General features: G+C 48.1%; 2 protein-coding genes across 2 annotated transcripts; one reads left to right on the top strand and one right to left on the bottom strand.

Moving 5' to 3' along the window:
- Positions 1-11,659: 11,659 nt before the first annotated feature.
- LOC137892901 (zinc finger protein 710-like) lies at positions 11,660-17,908 on the top strand. The gene is made up of 5 exons (XM_068738318.1): positions 11,660-11,704; positions 12,815-14,371; positions 15,475-15,666; positions 16,018-16,189; positions 16,360-17,908. The coding sequence occupies exons 1-5, from the start codon at positions 11,660-11,662 to the stop codon at positions 16,530-16,532; spliced, it is 2,139 nt and encodes a 712-aa protein (XP_068594419.1). The 3' UTR covers positions 16,533-17,908.
- Positions 17,909-19,212: 1,304 nt separating this feature from the next.
- Positions 19,213-22,964, bottom strand: LOC137898980 (isocitrate dehydrogenase [NADP], mitochondrial-like). The gene is made up of 11 exons (XM_068743029.1): positions 22,802-22,964; positions 21,901-21,992; positions 21,662-21,827; positions 21,408-21,568; positions 21,161-21,304; positions 20,929-21,065; positions 20,690-20,841; positions 20,497-20,609; positions 19,927-20,024; positions 19,748-19,840; positions 19,213-19,638 (listed from the first exon to the last, which is right to left on the bottom strand). The coding sequence occupies exons 1-11, from the start codon at positions 22,944-22,946 to the stop codon at positions 19,554-19,556; spliced, it is 1,386 nt and encodes a 461-aa protein (XP_068599130.1). The 5' UTR covers positions 22,947-22,964; the 3' UTR covers positions 19,213-19,553.
- Positions 22,965-23,541: the final 577 nt, after the last annotated feature.

Consider the following 23,541-nt stretch of genomic DNA (forward strand, 5'->3'; position numbering starts at 1 on the left):
ATTCACTATCAGCATCAGCAGCCGGGTCGAAGCTAACTAGCTACCAAGCTAACGCATCGCTGTGCATCACAATATATGGGTTATTTCCTGACGGCAGCAACATTAGCACAAAATGTCCAATCTCACAAAACGAAGGAAAGTTCCTGGATGGGAGTCTGTTAGAAGTCAAACTGCACCTCCCTCCGTCAGGGCGGGGCGCCTCCAAGCCCCGCCCTGCTGTTCTAACGGGGAAGCAGAACCGCACTCGACACAGCGCTGACGCGCCAGTTCGTCCCATCCCTAGGATTTTGTGACCTCACAATTTTGGAGGACATCAAGTGATGTAGAAACTTGAAGGCCCTGGCTGACAGACTGGACCAGGGGTCGGCAACCTTTACGACTCAAAGAGGCATTTAGACCCATTTTCCACAGAAAAGAAAACACTGGGAGCCACAAAATCCTTTTGACATTTAAAATGAAGACAACACTGCATCTGTTCATCATCGTTTTTTACCTTTATATATGTATAAACAAACTATAGTGTGTTGCATTTATGAATCAATGAACTGTTACAGAGAAGCCAAATTACATTTCTGCACGCAACAAAAAGACGTTGGGTTGAAGGTTAGTTTCAAATACAATACTCAATGTATATTTGAAAAAAAAAAAGAATAATTGCAAAATGGCAAATACAATATTTATCACCTGGTTAATGCGATTTCTGCAAAACTAGCATATGTAGCTGAATTGGTAGATTTCATCCATTTCATAAAATGATTTTTGCTCTGATTAGCCTTCCGCATCAGTTCCGAAACGGCTCTTTTTCTCTCATCTCCATCCGGATATTTTTGAGCAAAGTCTGTGTGTTTATTCTGGAAATGTCTTGCGACATTTGACTTTTTGTTGTTTGCTAACTTCTCATTACATATTAAGCATACCGGTAAACCCATCTCGTTAGCAGTGAAGGCGAACGAATCTGCCCACGTATCATTAAACGTTCTGTTTTATTCAGACACTTTTCTTTTCTTAGATTTATCCATAGTTGTCCTACCTGGGGGTCGAAAAATTCAAGAAATCACATGCAATTTGGTGGTTGTGACCGGATATACGTCCACTGTCGATGGTTGTTATGAGCGACAAAAAAAAAAAATGTTTTATTTTGTATTATTTATAATCACCATAATCTTCAAATTTAGAGTTACATTTTAAAAACGAACAAACTAAAATAAAATACATAGAATTAAATACTTATTATTAATTTTCTAAAGCCACAGGGAGCCGCAGCAGAGGGATACCCCTGGAGTGGACAGAAAATATTTGCATATTTATATGGTGTGTTTTTTTCTCAGTGTGTGTGTGTGTGTGTCTTCTTCCTATGACAACAGGGAAGCAGACATCGTGCCCCCTGGTGGACATTAGCAATGTCACACATGTCTGTTTTAGTGTAAAGAAAATTACTCAACATACAAAAAATATTTGTAACTTCATATCATTTACAAAAAAAAAAATTCTTATTAATTGCGAACTACGATAAACAAAACAAATGCGTTAACGGGCATCTTAGCCAAAATAATCGATTGTAAATTTGATTTAGAAAAAAAAGCATACTCCCCGATAAAGACCAAACGCAGGGGACGTTTATGGCCGGTGATTAATTGCGTTAAATGAGCCACATTCCGCCTTTAGTTGCGGCGCTGAGGAGGAGCTCGGCTGTTTATTCATCACGTCAGCCCCTCTCCTCTCCTCTCCTCTCCTCTCCTCTCCTCTCCTTCCTGCTACGCAACGAGCACCGACCATCGGAACTGTTCCCCCCCCCCCCCCCCATACTCAAATTAACCACAACCACGTCGCCACCATAAACCCATTTTGGAATCAGGTGAGTTGTGGGTTTTTTTTGTTTCTCTTCCGCCGACGGTAAAGGAGGATATATGCGCGGACTTGTCCGGCCCGGCGAGGCGGAGTGTTTCAACCGTAACTTATTAAATTCCTCCCGGCCGAGCTAGAACCCGTCGGAGGGGAGACGTTAGCGTCGCGACGCTGCGACACCGACATGCGTCGCTGCGTTTTCTACGCTAAATGGTCGATGTAGGTCAACACGTACAGTCAAAATGTCGTCTGTTTTTTTTTTTTTTTTTACTTCCACATTCTCTCATGCCTCAAACAGATGGCGTCGAGAGGGGGGGGGGGGGGGAGGATGGAGAGAATGGGGAAATAGACGCATAAAGGAGTAGGGGCTCCGGCAGGCCACACTAGCCCGGGGACTGGCCGTCACCCTGCGCCCGCCTCCTCGCGCCCAGACACGGGGAGGCCAACACGTCTCGCTTCGGGCTGTCTTCAACAAAGTTTTTTTCTCCTCTTAAGTTGTCGGGCCTTTTCTTTTAAAGACACAGCGCTACCTTCAGCGTGAAACGCTGCTTTATTTTCAGCGGACCAAACGTGAGAAACGAGACTCGGGCTGTTGCGCGCTGTGAACGTGGCCGTGCAGGTCAGTGGGACCATATTTTGGTCGCAGATCTGTGCGGGGGGGGGGGGGGGGGGGTTAATTTTGAGGATGCACCGCAGCAGACGACCTGTAGTCAACAGCAGGGGTCAGATTCATCACTGGTGGGCCACAGGTATCCTTAAACTGCCCTAGTGGAGGGCAAGGAGGGGTCCTGTTTGGTCTTCTGGGTTTGCTCGCATTGTTCCTTTTGGACTATGTCCCTTGTCCATATGAGCAGTGACGCCGCTGCATACCTGCCATGCGGTGTCCTCAGCACGTATGGCGGGACGCCGTACTGCATGCTGAGCGTACCAGTTGGGAGCCTGGGAGCCTATGGGTGTTCTCTGATGCAGTCCGGATTCGGTGCGCTTCGGTGGCTAGCAATTATTAAAAGGGGCTTCCTCCCCCTGTGGTCGCTGGGTCGCCTGATTGATGGTCGTTTTGGATGGGAATGTTCAAAATGACCCGGCGGCGTTCATCAAGGTACGGCTGACGTGTCGATTCCAGCAGACGTGAGTCCCGGGAGGGACACTTGACTGACTTGGTCATCGCGGGGCCGAGGGGCTGCAGGGCGTTACCCACTTCTGCCCCGCTTGCCCTTCCCTAATGTTTGATCGGGAGATTTAATCTCACGTCCTATTTATTTACATTCTAGGGCCCTTTTGGCTGGCCTTTTGCTCAGCCGATGCTGGGCAGGTATTTGACCACTGTGGGGGGCCCGCCTTCACCCCGTTTCCTCCCCGAGTTGTCCAGCGTTCTACCGGATGGACCAATCACACCCACATGGTAGATTGAGGTGCTTCCCCCTCCCTGGATGCAGCACTTGCACTATTGAATCATGAACTCTCCGGTCTGTTTTGCATTATGGCGTCTCTCCAAATGATCATTTGCAGTGCGAGCTTGGCTTTCTCTCGGCTGGCTGCTATATTTGTTGCTTCTGTGTTAACCTCGTGTTGATGCTCCAGCTAATCTGCTCAGCCTCGTGATTGTCATATTTTGCTCTCGGCGATATCTCCTTCTTATGCATGCTCCAGACTACATAGTAAAAAAGGTGATGAGGACAGAATGCTACTTGACTTGAGCCACGCTGATCTCATTACTCGATTCAATAACGACACAGAAGAATTGGTGAAAAGTACAGGCTCATTCATATTTGTCTGCAGAATCCATCCCTCCATCTTTAGCCGTACGTTTTATTTTTTTGTATGATTAATTAATTTAATCAAAGTTTGGATCAATACTTTGTTATTGCACTGCAGCTGCTACGACACCATCTGTATGCTACAGCAGCAGCACGGTGACTTGTGTTAAATAATGTCCATCAGGGCCTTAAAATCTGAACCAATCATCAGGCTGGAAACGTAGACTCTTGTCGATCAAGCAAAATGAGGCCTTCTCTTTTTCCTGTCCCTCGTTTCTTGATCAGGGTATGGACACGTACCTGCTAAAGGGTTCAGGTACGGACATGTACCTGCTAAAGGGTTCGGGTATGGACACGTACCTGCTAAAGGGTTCAGGTATGGACACGTACCTGCTAAAGGGTTTAGGTATGGACATGTACCTGCTAAAGGGTTTAGTTATGGACACGTACCTGCTAAAGGGTTCAGGTATGGACACGTACCTGCTAAAGGGTTTAGTTATGGACACGTACCTGCTAAAGGGTTCAGGTATGGACACGTACCTGCTAAAGGGTTCAGGTATGGACACGTACCTGCTAAAGGGTTTAGGTATGGACACGTACCTGCTAAAGGGTTTAGGTATGGACACGTACCTGCTAAAGGGTTCAGGTATGGACACGTACCTGCTAAAGGGTTCAGGTATGGACACGTACCTGCTAAAGGGTTTAGGTATGGACATGTACCTGCTAGAGGGTTCAGGTATGGACATGTACCTGCTAAAGGGTTTAGTTATGGACACGTACCTGCTAAAGGGTTCAGGTATGGACATGTACCTGCTAAAGGGTTTAGGTATGGACACGTACCTGCTAAAGGGTTCAGGTATGGACACGTACCTGCTAAAGGGTTTAGTTATGGACACGTACCTGCTAAAGGGTTCAGGTACGGACATGTACCTGCTAAAGGGTTCAGGTATGGACATGTACCTGCTAAAGGGTTCAGGTATGGACATGTACCTGCTAAAGGGTTTAGGTATGGACATGTACCTGCTAAAGGGTTCAGGTATGGACATGTACCTGCTAAAGGGTTTAGGTATGGACATGTACCTGCTAAAGGGTTCAGGTATGGACATGTACCTGCTAAAGGGTTCAGGTATGGACACGTACCTGCTAAAGGGTTTAGGTATGGACACGTACCTGCTAAAGGGTTCAGGTATGGACATGTACCTGCTAAAGGGTTCAGGTATGGACACGTACCTGCTAAAGGGTTCAGGTATGGACACGTACCTGCTAAAGGGTTCAGGTATGGACACGTACCTGCTAAAAGGTTTAGGGTAGCTGCTGCAGCGCTGCAGGGAGCGTTAAATAAAAACCAGCACAAAGGCCTAATGTGTCGGGCCTGGTGGTTCCAGCTATGCTGATTGGCTTCCGCATGGAATGCCTGTGTGTGTGTCTGTGCACATTTCACTGGGCTTCTGGAACAAAAGGCTTCGTAACATTGAGCATCCAACAACGAGATGGCTTGTATGTTTTTCCCCTTCTGTCTGGTCTCCGTGAGTTAATAACAGAACTGTCCACTTCGGTCCAGATTAATATGGTAAATTTTGATGGGTGAAATTTGTTATCAGCATTTGGATGGACTGCTATGAAATGCGGTACCGACATTCATGGTGCCCAGAGGATGGACCCCCAGAAGATGAAATGAACTGACTTCAGTGCTCGCATTGCTTTATTGATTGTTTGTTGTGAGAATTGATCAGATGGCCAGACAGGACAAATGTGGACACGGTGAAGATGACGTTTCCATTGATGACTGTTGGAACTGAACACCTCCATGTCACATTTGAATGGCCTCGCCGACCAACCACAATGACGTCACTGCCTCCGCTTTGCTGGTTTTTTATGTACCAGGTTCATTCTGACAATTTCTTCTGCAGTTCCCACTTTCAGTTTTAAAACTTGGCTATTATTGTTTAACTTTAACGCTAACCTGAAGGACATGGATGTATGTGGAGTTCATGGAAACATTGATGGAAGCAGAGCTCTGTGGTCGTACCGAGGGGGGGAGTATAAATGAGCCTTCGGAGGATGCGTGTGAGAGGGGAGGCCACGTGCACGCTGAGTGCATGTGGAACGCTGAAACAGAAAACAAAGCATGATCTTTGACAAGTTCAAATAGTTTGGGTCCATTTTGGCACTGGCAGCATACATTGGACAAAGATCCCAAATGTATGATTCCAGTAGTTGGTTGACCAAGCAGTTCAAACAGTTTGAATGGATCCACCATGTTGTTTGTGTAGTCTGAGAGAGTTTACACTGAAATGCGTCGGCGGTGTCGATTAGCTTACCGACTGTCAAACTGTTGTTCATCGTTTGAACGTCGACGACAACCGACTGACATTTAACATTCTCAAATTGATTGATTCATTTTAAAGGAGGTCTGGGAGATGTGGAGCAGCACTGGGAAGGGTGTAAATGAAAACAAAAACTATAAAGAGCCGCTGCGCCTCTGCAGAACTGCAGTGCTCAATCCTCTACTGCTGGGACGAACGTCTCCCTAAGGATTCTGGTTGGTGCTTTCGAGGCGTTGATGGAGAATGCCGTGTGTCTCGTACGTCTCTGATTGGGTCAACATGCGGTTCCACAGCTTTCCTCCGTGGTTGCACTTGTTGTGGTACAAATGGAGAATTCATTTTGCTTTGAGCACCACTGACTCTCAAGGTCTCCGACCTTTACGATGACCGCGTATCGACCAAATGGCGAAAGACGACCCAATAACTCCGAAGTAGTGATCATATTGATGCAAAATGGTATCAGCCAGATCTGCTGAATCTCACATTTGTAAAACATCCGGCACTCGTCAAACAGCTGCAGCCACGTCCATCTAGGCTTGCAGAGGCTTCCATAAGGATATAAATGGTCTCAATAAATGTTTCTTCTCCGTCATGGTAATCCTCTAAGGCTGAATTCTTGCTAACTGTTCTGTCCCGTTGGATGAGAGGAGAACATGGGAGGTTTAGAATGATGCTATAACGGTGGGACAAAGTGAACAGAGAATACAATCACCAATCATTTTCACCATTAAAAGAAAGTTTCACCATTATTTTCGCGGGAACTGAGACTCGAAAGCTGAAATTTCATGATTGTGACAATCTTTATTTCATTAATCCCTTGTTTGGAGTAAGTTTTTAATTATCTGTTTTTTTTTATTTCATTTGAACACACACTTTATTGTAGAAGTTTGAAAAAACGAAGTCTCAATTGTTCCAGGTATTCAAAGCGTGCTTTCCCGTTTGAGCTGCGGTCCAAACATCCCGAAAAGTAACTGGCGACTTGTTTTCGGCGCTTCGTACTATTTGCCGTGTTGTCAAGTGCAGCTTTTAACAAAGGATGCAACGCCTTCTCCCCAGTTGGCCTTTTGCTTGGCGCTTGTTCTGTGATTCTTTAAGGTCAGGCGCTTCCTCTGGGCTGTGAGAGACTTTGAAAACATCTGCAACACTTCTTCCTGGTAGCGGCAGTGAGACCTGCAGTGAGACCTGCAGTGAGACAGAGACCTGCAGTGAGACCGGCAGTGAGACCTGCAGTGAGACCTGCAGTGAGACCTGCAGTGAGACCGGCAGTGAGACCGGCAGTGAGACCTGCAGTGAGACCTGCAGTGAGACCTGCAGTGAGACAGAGACCTGCAGTGAGACCTGCAGTGAGACAGAGACCTGCAGTGAGACCTGCAGTGAGACCTGCAGTGAGACCTGCAGTGAGACCTGCAGTGAGACAGAGACCTGCAGTGAGACCTGCAGTGAGACAGAGACCTGCAGTGAGACCTGCAGTGAGACCTGCAGTGAGACCTGCAGTGAGACCTGCAGTGAGACCTGCAGTGAGACCGGCAGTGAGACCGGCAGGGAGACCTGCAGTGAGACACTGAGACCTGCAGTGAGACCAGCAGTGAGACCGGCAGTGAGACCGGCAGTGAGACCTGCAGTGAGACCTGCAGTGAGACCTGCAGTGAGACCTGCAGTGAGACAGAGACCTGCAGTGAGACCTGCAGTGAGACCTGCAGTGAGACCTGCAGTGAGACACTGAGACCTGCAGTGAGACCAGCAGTGAGACCGGCAGTGAGACCGGCAGTGAGACCTGCAGTGAGACCGGCAGTGAGACCTGCAGTGAGACCGGCAGTGAGACCGGCAGTGAGACCTGCAGTGAGACCTGCAGTGAGACCTGCAGTGAGACCTGCAGTGAGACAGAGACCTGCAGTGAGACCTGCAGTGAGACCTGCAGTGAGACCTGCAGTGAGACAGAGACCTGCAGTGAGACAGAGACCTGCAGTGAGACCTGCAGTGAGACACTGGGACCTGCAGTGAGACCTGCAGTGAGACAGAGACCTGCAGTGAGACCTGCAGTGAGACCTGCAGTGAGACAGAGACCTGCAGTGAGACCTGCAGTGAGACCTGCAGTGAGACAGTGAGACCTGCAGTGAGACCTGCAGTGAGACCTGCAGTGAGACCGGCAGTGAGACAGAGACCTGCAGTGAGACCTGCAGTGAGACCTGCAGTGAGACCTGCAGTGAGACAGAGACCTGCAGTGAGACAGAGACCTGCAGTGAGACCTGCAGTGAGACCTGCAGTGAGACAGAGACCTGCAGTGAGACAGAGACCTGCAGTGAGACCTGCAGTGAGACAGAGACCTGCAGTGAGACCTGCAGGCTTGTAAAACCACAAAACGGAGAGAGAGAGGCTTTTCTCTCGTTCTGCCACAATCGCTCCCCATTTTTTCTACCTCTTTTTAGATTTCCTCTTTCCAGCTCTCTTCCCCTCCCCCCTCTCTCTTCCATTCTCTCCCTCCCTCTCTCTTTTTTCCTCTCGCTCTGGGTTTCCATCACGCTTTACCCCTCCCTCTCCTTTCCTCTCTTTGCCTCTGTCTCTTTCTCTTCCTCTCTCACGCTGCCGCTCCCCCCTCCTCTCTCTCTCTCACTCGTTGCTCCCTGCCCCCGCTCTATTTCTCTCTCTCTCTCTCTCTCTCTCTCTCTCTTTTATATCCTTCTCTCTTTCTCCTGCCTCTCTAGCTCTCCCTTCTCATCCTCCCCTCCCCCCATCGCTCCCTATCATTTTCTCTTTTCTCTCTCACTACGCATTTCACTCTCACTCCCTCACTCGCTCGCTCAGTTTCCCTCCCCTCTCTGTTGTCTTCATCTCCTCCCCTCCTCCAATTGAATCCCTCTTTCATTCCATGCAATCATCTGTTCTCTCTCTCTCTCTCGCTCGCTGCTTTTTCTATTACACCCCCATTTTGTCCTCTGCCATTTCCCTCTCCCCCTCTTTCCTCCATGTTCTCTCGATCCCGTTGTTTACCCCCCCCCCCCCCCCCCCCCCATGACAGAACAAAAACATATTCGGGAGTGAAACAAACCATGAAAGCTGAGTGTTGACTAAAAGCTTCTCCACGTTGTTACGTATTTGCTTGTTGTTTAGCTCACCTATCTGTGGTGCGTTTACTGACCGCTGTTATTCACGGTACCCCAGATGCAGCCCACCTGCTGCCCGTTTGCCCCCACCTGGTAGCTTCTGTTTGCTGGTATTCAACAAGGCAGGAGGTTGTTGGTGTTCAGACGTGATGACCGGATCCACACGCTCTGCATTCATGGCCTGCTAAAATTAGAGTTGTTGCCGTTTTCAATTCCACAGATTTGCAGGTCAAAACATTTCAAGCACTTCTGGTATGTTATGATTTGATTTAAAAAAAAAAAAAAAGTCTGGCGCTACTAAATCGCTCCAAATTCTAGCAATTGATTTTCTGATCAGGCAGGGGCACGTCGTTTCTTCTGGAGCTCATGGAGGCAACACCGAGGTGAGCCATCTCGTTCGTGCCCGGTACCGGACGCTTGTAGGAAATGGTCATTTATGAGTCAAAGTAGTATTTTAATTATACAGGGAGGGTGAATTTTAGTATAAATAAGTTTACAGTTTTAATCGTGCAGTTTCATAAAGCACTGTCAGATCAATATTTCACGTCTTTGATTGGCTGCTGCTCCACAGGGGTGCTGGTGAAGACTTCCTGTCCCGATTTAGCCTTTTTGACACACCGACAACTCTGGAGTGGTTCTGTTTACAAGTCATCGCAGCAAACGACAATTAAATTCATCGTTTAACCCTCATTGATTGGTTGATTCACTTGCAATCCAGTTACGGGGCATTCAACGACATGATTTATTGATTATTATCTGTATACAACAGTGGCTGCCGATAGAAAAACAAATTGCTCGTTTTGCTCACTCTGGCCTTTTTTCTCCTGTGTGTGTGTGTGTGGGGGGGGGGGGGGGGGGTGTTATCATGCAAACGATGGAGAACAGGCTGCTTATTTTTCTGTTCGTGGAAAAATGTATAAAATTATTTAATGACTTTTTACAAAATTGACGCCAAAATCTAAAAAATGCTAGTAAAGTATCTTTCTATAGGGTCTTTGTGTGTCTTGATCCGCAGTACGTTAAAACCAAACCAAACGATCAGTGGAAGCCTAAAGGTTTTCTCTTGTGGCTGAAATCATGACTGATTACTGCATCATTCATGATTTCACACTCGGGCAGTATTCCCAAATTAAATAGACGCATGAAAACCAAACAATACATAATTAATTAAAAATGGTTGTCTTTGGATATTCTATGAACTTTCTGCTGCAGCTTAGTTAATAAATGGCTGGTCAGTCATTAATAACAGGAGACACGGTTTATTATGGTGAGATGATTATTAGAATGTATATTGATCTAGTATTGACATTTTGTGAATTCATTAGACCGCCTTAATTTGTCCAAAAATATTTTGTAGACGGTAATAAAGGATTAAAAAACCAGTGGAAATAGTCACGTTTGAGAAGCAGGTAAACCGGAGGCCAAAGAGGACGCGTTTTCATCAGTGTGTGTCTGTGTGTGATTCAGGATTACACAAAATGCAAACGCACACCCGTTGTTGGTCTGCTGCGCGACACTTCAGCGTAGCAGACCAACCGAGGGAGGAAGGTTTGCGTCGGCAGCGCGCCCCGCGTTCCTTCACCGCTTTGGAGAAGGTGTCTTTCTCTTTCCTTGGATGGTCAGTACGCTGCAGCCTTCGGCTCGGCTCCGGTTCGTCTTCGGTGGGACGCTGGCGTTCTTCCTCGGCTCTCGGGCCGCCGGCCGGCTCCGTCTTGCTGCTCCGCGTCGAGCTCCTCTTTAGAAATCCCAAATTCTGCTGGGAGGGAAGTGAAGGCAGACTGGAAGCTCAACGCTTCCTCAGGTGTGTGTGAGTGTGTGAGTGTGTGAGTGCGTGAGTGTGTGTGTGTGTGTGTGTGTGTGTGTGTGAGTGTGTGTGTGTGTGTGTGTGTGTGTGTGTGTGAGTGTGCGTGTGTGTGTGTGTTGTTATGGTAAGGAGGGAGGGGCATACTGGCCTACCGGCCTTTATGATGCATGATTGGAAGTCGCACAAAACCTTTAATGCTCTACCTTTACTCTCATTCTCTCCATCCATCTTCCATTCTTTTACTGCATTCTGCTCCATTCTTCCCATCCCCCTCTGTCTCTTTCTCTCTCGCTCTCTTTCTGTTTCTCCCGCTCCCTCCCTCCACCCCTCCCCTCTCTTCTCCTTCAATATTCTTTCCTTCCCTTCCACTCCCTCCTCCTCCTCTCTCTCCATCTTCACTCTCTTTTCCTTCCATTTGCTCATCTCCTTGTCAGTCACCTTCCATCGCTTCCTCTCCTCCTCTCCTTGTCCTTTTCCCATCACACACTTGCATCCAAGTCTGCGCATGAAACAATCTCTCAGCACTTTCCCGTACTCTTTAAGGTCAATTGATAAATGATTGAAAGACACAGTGGAGGGGAGAGAGAGAGAGAGAGAGAGAGAGAGGATGCTGATATCTGAGCGCCTTTTTTCAAATGAGTTTTTTTTTAAACATGCTGGCTACGTGCTCGTCTGTCAGAAGAGTGTTTGTTGCCGGTGTGACCAGGCTCTCTGCTGGAGGAGAGGGTTGGGGGCGGGCAGCGTTAGGCCCCGCCCCCCTCTGATCTGTCGCGTATAAAGAGGAGGCAATCGGCGCTTGTTCTCACTCAACACTCCCCCTGAAGAATGAGATCCTTCAAGCACCTGAAGCCTCACGGCCGGAGGAGTGCGGTGAGTTTCCCTGCGTAGCGTTGTGAAGCGGCTCGTAGCGCGGCTCGGACTCGCCTCCTCCGCTGAAGGAAAGGTAGATCCCCGTGGAGATGCGTTTAGATTCCATCTTGTTGCTAAAGTGCTGATTTCTTATTTCTCACAGATGAAGAATTGCTTTTTGAATTGCTCTTCTTCGTTCCTCTGTTTCCGGCGTTTGCCTGTTCAGTTCCGTCTGGCTTTCATTTTGTCCTTTCCTCCTGTTTTGTAGTTGCTTAACGCCCCCCCCCCCCCCCCCCCCACTTCCTCCCTCCCTCACACTGTCTCTACATATCCTTCTTTCATTCTGTCTTCTCTTGCTCTGAGTGCTGCCTCACCCTCTCTCCTTCTTCCCTCTCCAGTCTCTTGCTCTCTCTCTCTCTCTCTCAGCCTTCCACCATCTCTCCTGTCTCCCCTCCCCTCCCCTTATCTCTCATTCACTCTCATCTACCTTTCATTTTCTCCCCCCCCCCCACCTTCCACTAGACTCTTGTCTGCTCTAAGCTTTCTCACCTCCCTCTGTGCTTTTTCCTCGTCCCTCGCCCCTCTCTTCTTTCTATTCTTCTGTTTTTGTCTCTTCACCTGGTTTTCCATTCTTTTTGCATTTCATAATCTTCATTCCCCCCCCACCACCCCCCCACCCCTTGTGCACTTCACTTTGTGTGTTTGTGTGTAACTCTAATCCCCACAGCATACATGGTTAGCGTGCTGGATTAGGATGGCGTTCGTGGTCGTGATGTCTCTGTCAGCCGGTCTAGAGGTTTGTCATTGGACAGTCTTCGTCCAGGTTGCCCAATGATTTATGATCAATACCGCTTCTCCTGCACAACATGTGAAGGAAAGGCTGCGATTGGCTGATGAGCCAGCGTTGTGCTCCTATTGGTTCAATTTTGGCCGTTGTCGAATAATTACAATTTGGACTGCGAGCCGTGTTCTTTATTGATAAATGCAGAGCTGTGTGTCTTTGTCTCCAAACAGAACAGTCCTTAAACTTAAGATACCACAGACCCCCCCCCCCCCCCCCCCAATCAGTCAGGGGTACGCTCCCCTCCTTGCAGTGCTGACGTTTTGTCCATGTGTCTCGTTCTCTCCCAGGAGGAGGCGAGCCGGCGCCTGGGTAGATGTGAGCCCAAGGTAATGGCCAGGCTGGTGGACATCGGCACCCAGACAGATCCGGTAGTCGTGCTGTCCTTGGCCCAGGCCGCCGTGCTCGGTCTCATCTCCCAGAATGAAGTGTTCGGAGCTACAATCGCACCCAACGGCTTCTACACCGGCGAACCCAAGGAGTCCCCAGCACCCCCGGTAGACGGCGTCGACTACGAGTACGCAGACCAGCTTATCGGCGCCAACGGCGACTACCTCGGAGATAACCTGGGAGAGGACGGCCAGATGCAGCCCAGCTGCAGCCAGAGGAGGTGGCAGCCGGGGCCGCCTCAGCATCCCGATGTGAAAATGGTCGGTCCGGATCGCCACGGCCTTCAAGGTGGCGACGTGTCCTCCTCCCTCGTGAAAGGGGAAGGGGTCAACACTGCAATGTCCTCCTGTGTCCACATGCTGAACAGCATGGCTCCCAGGGGGGGTTTGGTCCAAGTCGATCCAGCCACCCTTCGAGGCACCAACAAGAACTGCACAGATTGTGAACGGGAATCATCCAACCGACAACAAGCCAATGCACATGTTCACCCTCCCCCACCACCGGTGGGCCACAGAGGACTGCAGGGCCAGCGACCTATGGGGGGCCACGGTCGGGGCGGCAGAGGGAACGACCAAGATGTCGAACACCAGGGGAACAACATGATGAAGCCCTCGCAGCAGGAGGAAGCCATCAGCAGCTACTTTCAGACCAGCGAAGTCGGCGGCTACGATTCCACGGAAATGGGAATGGGGGCCGAGTACGAGGACGGCGGTCAGAGCATGATGTGGGCGGACGGGGGCGGGGCTGGCGGGGGTCCGCACCAGCAGCCTCCGCATCAACAACCTCCACGGAGGCACGGCGGACGCAGAGTCGACCGGCTCGACATCAACATTCAGATCGACGAGTCGTACTGCGTCGACGTGGGAGACGGCCTGAAGCGCTGGAAGTGTCGCATGTGCGATAAGTCGTACACCTCCAAGTACAACCTGGTCACGCACATCCTGGGACACAACGGCATCAAACCGCACGCCTGCCCGCACTGCGGGAAGCTCTTCAAGCAGCCCAGCCATCTCCAAACGCACCTGCTGACCCACCAAGGCACGCGGCCCCACAAGTGCACCGTCTGCAAGAAGGGCTTCACCCAAACCAGCCACTTGAAGCGACACATGCTCCAACACACCGACGTCAAGCCTTACAGCTGCCGCTTCTGCCGCCGGGGTTTCGCCTATCCGAGCGAGCTGAGGGCGCACGAGGTGAAGCACGAGCGCGGGCGCTGCCACGTCTGCTCGCAGTGCGGCATGGAGTTCCCCACCTACGCCCACCTGAAACGCCACCAGACCAGCCACCAGGGCCCCCACACCTTCCAGTGCACCGAGTGCAACAAGTCATTCGCCTACCGCAGCCAGCTCCAGAACCACCTCCTGAAGCACCAGAGCCCGAGGCCTTACACGTGCTCCCAGTGCGGCCTGGAGTTCGTGCAGCTCCACCACCTCCGTCAGCACTCGCTCACTCATAAGGTATCGACAGCGCCTGCGGACACGCCCTCTCCTTGAGGTCTTTGGTTTATTTCTTATGTGAACGAAAATGATAAAGTAGAGTGAAAGCGGAGGGACACACAAAATAAGAGTCGCTATCAGGAGACCTCGCTTCAGTAGACAGGTGAAATACTCGATTCTAATATAGACTAACCTCTTAAATGTTGAATAGGAAGCGGTTTCATTAAGGTACCAAGGACAAGGAGGTGTCTTCATCCAAAGAAGACTATTATTTTAATCTTAACAAGCATGAATGAGGACGTGCTGATCTTTGTGAATCAACCGTTCTCTATTTAGCAGAGCAAGCTGTAGCAACGGCGTCCTTGGGGCATCGACCAGAGGAACTGAAAGGAAATGGTTAATGTTAACAACTCAAGACGACCGATTGTAAGATCACTCTCATGAAAGATGTTCAACCAAGCCGTTTGAAAATGTTTGCATTACCGGTTGCGTTTGCGTCAGGTGCAGTCTGTCCTGTCCAGGTGTTTGTGGATGTGATTAGGAAAAGCTCTTTCATCCGCTTTTACAGAAGCGACCCGTAAAAAAAATCAGGCACAAAGCAAAGATAGCCAGAAACCACCCAGAGAGCAGATAATACTTTTCTCCCTTCTTTACAGTCGTTGCAACCAAAACAATAGCTGGACGGCTGGATCTGAAACAATAGCTGGACGGCTGGATCTGATCACGCGCGTTAAAAAGGTCTTAAATGAGTGCTCGTCGTTCGAGTCCGAGAGCTGTCGGTATTTGCACAGCAGAGGGCGTAATCGTCCGCTGGGATTGACATCAACCCCCCCTGTCACCCTCCAGAGGTGAAATGGATGGATGGATTGTGAGGTCGTTCTCTTTTAGAGCCTGTGTATGAGCCTGATCTCTGGCCACTGCGCCCCCTGGTGGACAACCAGTTGCACAAACCGCTCACACATTACACACGTGTGTACCTGCTTCAAGGCTTTAGATGCTGTTTGCTCTCGTAACGTGTTTTTAAGAGTATAATGAGTAGTGAATAATATTTTTGCTTCACACCAGTGACACCGTTAAAATCATGCCGAACTCACTAAAGTATCGTGTTTTGTTGACACCCTCAGGGGACGAAAGGCCACAAGTGCGACGTGTGTTCGAGGGAGTTCACGCTGTCGGCCAACCTGAAGAGGCACATGCTGATCCACAACAGCGTCAGACCCTTCCAGTGCCACGTGTGCTTCAAGAGCTTCATTCAGAAACAGACGCTCAAGACCCACATGATCGTCCATCTGCCTGTGAAACCTTTCAAATGCAAGGTGAGGCTGGGGGGGGGGGGGGGGGAGGGGAGGGAGAACTGGCAGGATAAGGTGCACGATTTTCTAAAATGTGTGAAATTGAATCGGATGATGCTTTTTGACTCGTTTAATTTAGTGTGATACGATTATTGGGGAAAAAAGGTGGTTTGACACCAATTCTAATGCAGTAAATAGTCATTTATTTTATTTTAATAATATAATATAACTGCAATCTCCGTGAAGTTTAGCGTCCCCAACGTTTGGTGCTGCACTCAGACAGCAGGATGCGTTCACCGCTAATGACCAGATGCAAACAGACACAGCTCCACGTGCTAATGCTCAACATGCTAATCCTTTTGGTTACGTTTCCAGGTGTGTGGCAAGTCGTTCAACAGAATGTATAATCTTCTGGGCCACATGCATCTTCACGCCGGCAGCAAACCCTTCAAGTGTCCTTACTGCACCAGTAAGTTCAACCTGAAGGGAAACCTCAGCCGACACATGAAGGTCAAGCACGGCATGGACGTCTCGCCAGAGGGACAAGGTGGGGACGGCTGCACATAGTGTCCATGTCATTCTAAAAAAACAAACAAACGATGTCCTGCCTTCTGCAGCATTCCGTAATTGAAAGGTTCTTCCCCTGGAACACGCTCAACGTCAGGAAATCTGTGAAGTCATTTGTAAATTAAATCTGTCATTTTATTGTTCCCACAGACGTTCTGCCAGAAATGGATAGTCAGGGGGAGTACGAAGGACAGAACTTCAGCTTTACACCGGCGGACAATGGTGGCTCCCAAAACCTCACTAAACTCACTACGGCCAACATGGAGGACATGGAGGAGTACTATAACTTTGGAAAGGACACGAGCAGCTACGCCACACCTTGAGTGGTGACAAACAAGAGACCATTCTGTTTGTCTTTCTTTCTTCTTTTTTATGGCAGAAGGAAATAACAGCGTTGTTGTCTAAGCTTTGTGAGACAAAGGGGACGTGGTTTTCATTTAGTTTTGGCCTCCACCCAGAAGAACTCTTCACCTCTGACAGGAGGCCTGGAAGGAGACGCACTTCAGGAGACGTCTTCAGCTCCGTGGCTCGTTTCAGAGACTCCGGAGCTTTTCCGCTGGCGCGTGGGTTCTGCGTTCAGGATCGCCGGACCCACGGACTCGTCTTCTCTGGCCGGGGGACGGATCAGTCTGTGTCGTGTGCATGTACCAGAGACATGAGGAAGAAGAGAAGAAGCTCGCTGACGGAGCTGCCAGCTACACTTGATGCGATTAACATTTTGACGTTTTTGTCACACACTCGATATATGCCCTTATTTTTGACTGACGGTGCCAGCTAGACGCATTTAGGACCAGGTCTCCGCCACGCCAGCGATGTAATCACCGTATATGGAACTTTGATACCTACCGGTAGTCCCAGCGTAGGTTTGAATGCTCTTACTAAACCGCTCTTAATGGTGGGTACCTCCAGTTGAAACAGGCCAGTCGTTCGATGCGTTTGTGCTTTGTTTTTTTTGCACAGGACATCAAAGCGCTCTTCCTGACGGCGCACTTAAAACCAAAGTCGCTGCTGCCCCATGTCCGGAACACCAGAAAACAAAGTTGCCGACATGTAAAACCTCCTCACTTCAACATGCAGTGTGCGAGCCACGTTAGTACTCCTTTCCTGTGTAGTTGAATATTCTGTTCTTAGCCTTTGAATAACTGAGTGAACAAAACAAAAGCACTTTTTCATCTTTCTGTGATCGCTGTCGTCAGAGCGAGCTCCTTCCCCCCCCCCCCCCCAGGAGAACAGCCGGGGGGGGGGGGGGGGGGAGTAAAACTCCGGTAGCGTCAATATAATTAGACACAAACGGATATTCTTTCTCACAAGGTTTTTCCTCTGTAAGGATTTTCCCACAGCTGTCAGAGCAAATGTGAATTGAAAAAAGGGGCAGTTTGGTCCAGGGCTGTTTTCACGTCACTTTCAGTTCAGGTAATTCAGAAATAAAGACTGAAAAATGAGCATCGGATCACCAGATGTTAAGGAAGAGAAGAAAATGTCTGGATGCCCTTAGTTCTACTCGAAATAGTTTTAGTTGAAGGTGATGCGATTCTGGTCAGGCTACTCCTAAATCTGTTTCGGGGGGGGGCGGCCCCTGTCCTGCCGTGCAGGTCAGCCTCGGTGTGCACACTCAGTAGGAAGAAGGGTCTCGTAGATCTTTTTTTGAAATGAGAACTATCAAACTGAGACCTCATGGAAATTGACCATGAATAATTTAATAAAGGTTCTCTAGTTTATGTCACGGAGACTTGTGTTTTAATCTCACTGGTTGGGAGGGTAATCCCTAATCTGATACTCTGAGCCATGCTAGTGGCTCCATGCTGCTCCTTTCACTGCGTCTCTACCCTGTTGACCGTCTCCAGGCCAGGATTTAAGAGGACGCTGTCTCTGATGTCCATCCAACGAGTCTCTGAGAGAGACAAGTCCCGCTTCGTTTCCGGAACATAACAGATATTTTTTTAACAAGACCCTCCACGCAACAGCTGAAGTGGTTCCTGTTTCTATTCCAGGACTCTGTGGTTGATTTTTTTGGTTTTGGTTTCCTAGGTAACAAGTGTCATTTACATAATCAGACGAGCACAACTCCAAGACTGATCAATGTTTTTATATGAACGTTAAAGTACACATTTCCCAAGTGCTGGGGAGGGGCCTTCAGGTATTTGGGAGATTTGAAGTATTTTGTTTATAATTTTGAAAATAGAATTTCAAAATTATGGGCAATTAACAGGAACTACAATTTAGAGACAACTTCGGTAACTGATTTCAAACAGTGGGAGGGGGGGGGGGGGGTCTGCGTGTTGGCAGGCTAACATGAAACTGATACACATCAGTATGCAGACTACTGCCATAACGAACACGTCAGCACAAGATATATATATTTTTTCATTTTAAATTATGGGGTACAAAATCTGCATATGGTTTGCGATGGTTGATTTGTGCGGACTCCGCCATCAGAAATCTTTTCCTTGGCCGTGATCGATCAGTTCGCTCAGAGATATGACTCTTTCGTAATATAAAGTGGGATGTTGTTAAGCATTTACCGTTTCCATAGAATTTGCTCCTCCAGTAGTTAGGAAGGAGCTAATCTATATGCTAATTTCTGCTCACTGAAGCGCCGCCCTAGCCCCTTTCCTGTAGTACACTGGTCATCGCCAGTTTATCCAACACGCACTGAAATGTCCACAACGGGCCCCAGTTTCTCCTTTTCAACCATCAATAACTTTCACCTGGTTAAATTTTCCATTCAATCAATTTGTGAGCATAATCCTCAAAAGTGATCAGATCGGTCTCGCATTGTATTCCTGGCTCACTGTGGCCACCTGCTGGTGACATGCCAGCATCACAGAACAGAGCTTCAGTTCAACTCCTCTGCACCAGGTTTGTGACGCGTGAAATAACCGGGACTCCCTCTGGAGGAGTTGAGGATGTCAGAGGTTTGAGCACCGTTCCCCGAACTCGACAGTACTGCTGCTGAAGAGGAAAAAGGATTTAAAAAAGAAGCCCAACGAGAGCATTAGCTCATGAATGAGTGATCTGAAATCACCATTTATTTTTAATAATATTCTGGTGTAAAACAAGGCACTGATGTTTGAGAAACTTCTTTCTAATATCCATTTTAAAAAAAGGTACCCATAGCGTTAATATTAGTTTATAAAATACAACCAAATAATTGTGCAATATAAAACTGGAATGGCACGAGACTGCTGAAACAGTCACGAGTCTCTGAGCTACAGAAATAAACAAAAGACCAAAAAGGACAGTTTGGTACTTCAATAAAATGTAAAGGTTTCCACAAATGGACGGTAAAAGCAAGCTTAAAAACCTGCAGTCAGTTTGGTCTTTACATCGTCAAATGTCTTTCTTCATTTGCCCAAAGCTTTATCCAGGTTGGTCTTGAGGGTGTCCAGGAAGTCTGACGTGTTGACGTAATGCTCATTCATCCTGCAGCTGCAAGAGCGTACATTTCAGAGACACTATCAAATCGGTCTGCGTGTCGGAAATATGAGAAAGTGAGCCATGCGCATTTTAAATAGGAGTCAAAACACACAAAACTCACTTGGCCAGACCGTAGATGCAGCCTGCAAGGTCTTTGGTCATCACTCCGTTTTCTACCGTTTCCACACAGACTTTCTCCAAGACCTGGGAGAACCTGGAGGGCGACAAATGAAAGAGGATGCAAGATTACGCAAGTCTACCAGTCATGAGGGAATGATGCTAAATGACCAGGTAGCACACCTGATCAAGTCATTGTTTCCATCTAGTTTTCCTCTGTGTTCCAGTCCCCTCGTCCAAGCGAAGATGCTAGCAATCGGGTTTGTACTGGTTGGTCTTCCCTACAAAGCAAGGACACGGCTCAGATTAGGATCTGGAAATGTAATCTGCTGCAAATGCAGATTTATTGATGGCAAAAAAACTATTTTTAAAATAACATCACCTACGAGAAATGAATATTTATTGTGCCACTGAAATAGTAACATGATCAAGTGCCACAGCTGGAATTATTAATGAAGCACTGCGGCCACAGACACACAATATAGAAGTGAACATATTAGATCAAGAAACATGTACTGATCAGGAAAATGGGATCATCGTCACAATCCATGAAAACATAACCTCTAAGTGAAAACTCAGGCCCTGAACTAGTCTCTGAAAGATCGGGGTTAACTTTGTAAACATTTCCTCACTCCCATGGATTAAAAACCAACTCTGTGCCAAAGGTCAAAGTACAAGCGCGCACAAAAGTACACACAGACACAGAGCTCTTTGCTCCGAAAGTAAAGCCCCTGCTGTGGTCGTGGACTTAACCCTTTGGTGTTCGCGGTAGTGCCTGGTCACGGTGCCGTGTGCAGCTTCTGCCTCGATCGTCTTGCCGTCAGGGCACACAAGTACTGATGTCATGAGGCCTAAAGAACCAAAACCTGGACGCAAACACAAATAAAGCTGCATCACGAGGCAATCCTATCGCAAAAAACAAGCCAAAGCCCCGAAGCCCACGCACCCTGAGCCAGAATGTCCGACTGAACGTCTCCATCGTAATTCTTGCAGGCCCAAACAAATCCTCCGGAGGACTTCAGGACTTGTGCCACCATATCGTCAATGAGACGGTGCTCATACCAGATTTTCAGCTCGTCAAACTCTGATCTATAGTTCCTGGAAGCAGAAGAACACGGAGAACGTTTCGTACTTCCTCAACGGTGGCTGTTATAATTATAATCTGCATCCACCAGGGGCTATTACCGCTCAAAGATGTCCTGGAAGATGTCTTTGAAACGGCCATCGTAGTACTTGAGGATGGTGTTCTTGGTGCTCATGTACAGAGGCCACCTCTTCTGGATGGCGTACTGGAAGCAGCTGTGAGCGAAGCCATCGATGGACTGGGGGGATATACGGGAATATAAAGATTATAAAGATTATAAAGATCCAGGTAGAGGAGTCGGCACTGAGACGCATCCGTTCTCAGACCTCTTACCTCGTCGGTATTGTACATTCCCATCCCACAGCCCCCCGATTTGAAGTTGTACACCTCCCACTCCTTCTCCGCGCTTCCGTCGGCTGGGGAAAACGTCATCTTGAACTTGCCGGGCTGGTTCACAACGAAGTCCGTGGCCCTGTACTGTGAGACGAAGACGTTGAGCCAGGATGTGAGAGACTCTTGCTTCGATGCTTCCTTCCTTACACAGAACACACACGCATTTGATCTGATTTGATTTTTTTACCTGATCGCCGAACGCGTGTCGGCCGATAGTGATGGCTTTGGTCCATCCGGGAACAAGGCGAGGAACGTTTTTACAAAGGATCGGCTCACGGAAAACGGTGCCACCCAAGATGTTCCTGATGGTTCCGTTGGGACTCTTCCACATCTTCTTCAGCTTAAATTCTAGAATAAAATAATACATACATTTAAGGCCATTTGGAAACGCACAACAAACAAAAATCAATCCTCAAGAAATGATGAAACACAGTAAGACACCTTCGACCCGGGTCTCATCCGGGGTGATGGTGGCGCACTTCACAGCCACGCTGTATTTCTTGGTTGCCAAAGCAGAGTCGATGGTGACCTGGTCGTCCGTCTGGTCCCGGTAGGGCAGACCCAGGTCAAAGTACTTCAGCTCAACGTCGACGTTGGGCAGGATGAGCTGGATGCAGGAGATGCGACGCGTCAAGAACACGGTTTCTCAGCCATTCGTAGTGAAGCTTGATTCTTCTTACCTTCTCTTTGATGAACTCCCAGATGATGCGAGTCATCTCATCGCCGTCCATCTCCACCACCGGTTGGTCCACCTTGATGCGCCCCGCGGCATCTGAGAGGCGCAGAACAACTTGAGACTTAAGACGGAATATAATATAAATATATATAAAATAAGATGCAAATATTAAAATCTTCTTAATGTCCATTTCACTTCTGACACTGCGACCTTTGAACCCGATGGCGGCTCGGCATTAATAAAGAGTAGTCTGTCTATGTACCTGTCAAGATCTAATTGTGCCTCAGAACACGCGACTGGCAAAACAGGATTGAGCTCATCGGTTCATTACTACACGCGGATATCGCTGTGCCGTCGGCTGAGTGCACCTTTGTTTGCACTACTTTTTCCTGCTTGCGGCGGAATGTTAGGCACCATTGTTCAAGATTAAAGCAGCCACGTGTTTCGTATGGACGATTCTTATATATATATATATAGAACCAGTGAAAATACAAACTCTCAAAGAGGATAACATAATAGAGGATATAAGAAAACTCGCGTTCAAATACATTACGAATAATTAGGCACTTAAATTTACATACAGGAGCAGAGACGCAGCAAGAAAAGATTATTTGAATCAAAATAATAAATAACGAGCGAAGTTCTGACTTATTTCTAAGTTTATGTCAAGTTGTTTTTTTCTAATTTCTAATTGGAGACAATGCAAGGATTCTAAATTGGTTGTTAAATCAGGAAGAGAGCTTCACCATTTCTCCGTTACGCGCAGTGAACATGATATTTACGCTCTGTGGATGATTCATTAACGCCAAATCACCAATCCGCCACTTCCGGCTTCCGACCGGCTTCCATTGCGGTAACGCTAACACACGGGAACGCGCGCGGCTCCGCCGCTCACGCTGACTTACATTCCCGGTGCTGGGCTCGGTGCTGGGCTCGGTGCTGGGCTCGGTGCTGGCCGGCGGCGGCCGGTGACAGCGCGGCGGGTCTCGGTGAAAGCGCGGCAGCTGCGCCTCTCGACACGGCAGCAAAAGACCTCATACAAGACGCCATGACAGCTGGAAGTGATGGAACACACGGTGAGTCGGGCGAAGACCTGGGAGCTCATGAACCAATCACCGCCCAGCCCCGCGTGACGTCAGAAGCAGGTAGACGGTCTTCTTTCTCGTGGTGGGGTTATCGGTGGCTGCCACCTGTAGAGGGGCATTACCGCCACCTCCTGGTCGGATATGGATCCGGCTCCAATTTTCCATCTAATGTAGAGTCCTTGTTGAGTTACAACTTATTCCAAATATATTTGTATTTAAAAAAAAACCTAATAATGAAATAAATAAATAGATGTTCCTTATATTTCTCCCAATTCTTCTTCTACGTATTTCACGTGTTCTTCTTCTACCTCTTCTTCCTCGATGTCCTCTCGTTTTTTTTTCATTGAAATGTTGTAACAAGTATAATATACCCTGCCAAAATAAACAATATCAAAGAGTCGTAAAAAGTATTTCTCGGCCTTTTTTCACCTCAACACGGAACACAAAACATAAATTAAAAAATCCAACACGTTGACCCACCTCTCTGGTGGGGGGGAAAGACGAAGAAGAAAAAGACAAAGAAGAAGAATAAAAAAGATGAAGAAGAATTCTCCGGCGAT

The sequence above is a fragment of the Brachionichthys hirsutus genome, chromosome 1, assembly GCF_040956055.1.
Source record: "Brachionichthys hirsutus isolate HB-005 chromosome 1, CSIRO-AGI_Bhir_v1, whole genome shotgun sequence".
Lineage (NCBI taxonomy): Eukaryota > Metazoa > Chordata > Actinopteri > Lophiiformes > Brachionichthyidae > Brachionichthys > Brachionichthys hirsutus.

Excerpts from the sequence above, each read along its gene's own strand:
- LOC137892901 (XM_068738318.1), top strand. The coding sequence starts at position 11,660 with ATGAGATCCTTCAAGCACCTGAAGCCTCACGGCCGGAGGAGTGCG. Across the intron at positions 14,372-15,474 it reads AGCACTCGCTCACTCATAAG|GGGACGAAAGGCCACAAGTG; the intron begins GTATCGACAGCG and ends TGACACCCTCAG. Across the intron at positions 15,667-16,017 it reads TGAAACCTTTCAAATGCAAG|GTGTGTGGCAAGTCGTTCAA; the intron begins GTGAGGCTGGGG and ends TTACGTTTCCAG.
- LOC137898980 (XM_068743029.1), bottom strand. The coding sequence starts at position 22,946 with ATGGCGTCTTGTATGAGGTCTTTTGCTGCCGTGTCGAGAGGCGCAGCT. Across the intron at positions 21,569-21,661 it reads GGATGAGACCCGGGTCGAAG|AATTTAAGCTGAAGAAGATG; the intron begins GTGTCTTACTGT and ends ATTTTATTCTAG. Across the intron at positions 20,610-20,689 it reads GTCGGACATTCTGGCTCAGG|GTTTTGGTTCTTTAGGCCTC; the intron begins GTGCGTGGGCTT and ends GTTTGCGTCCAG.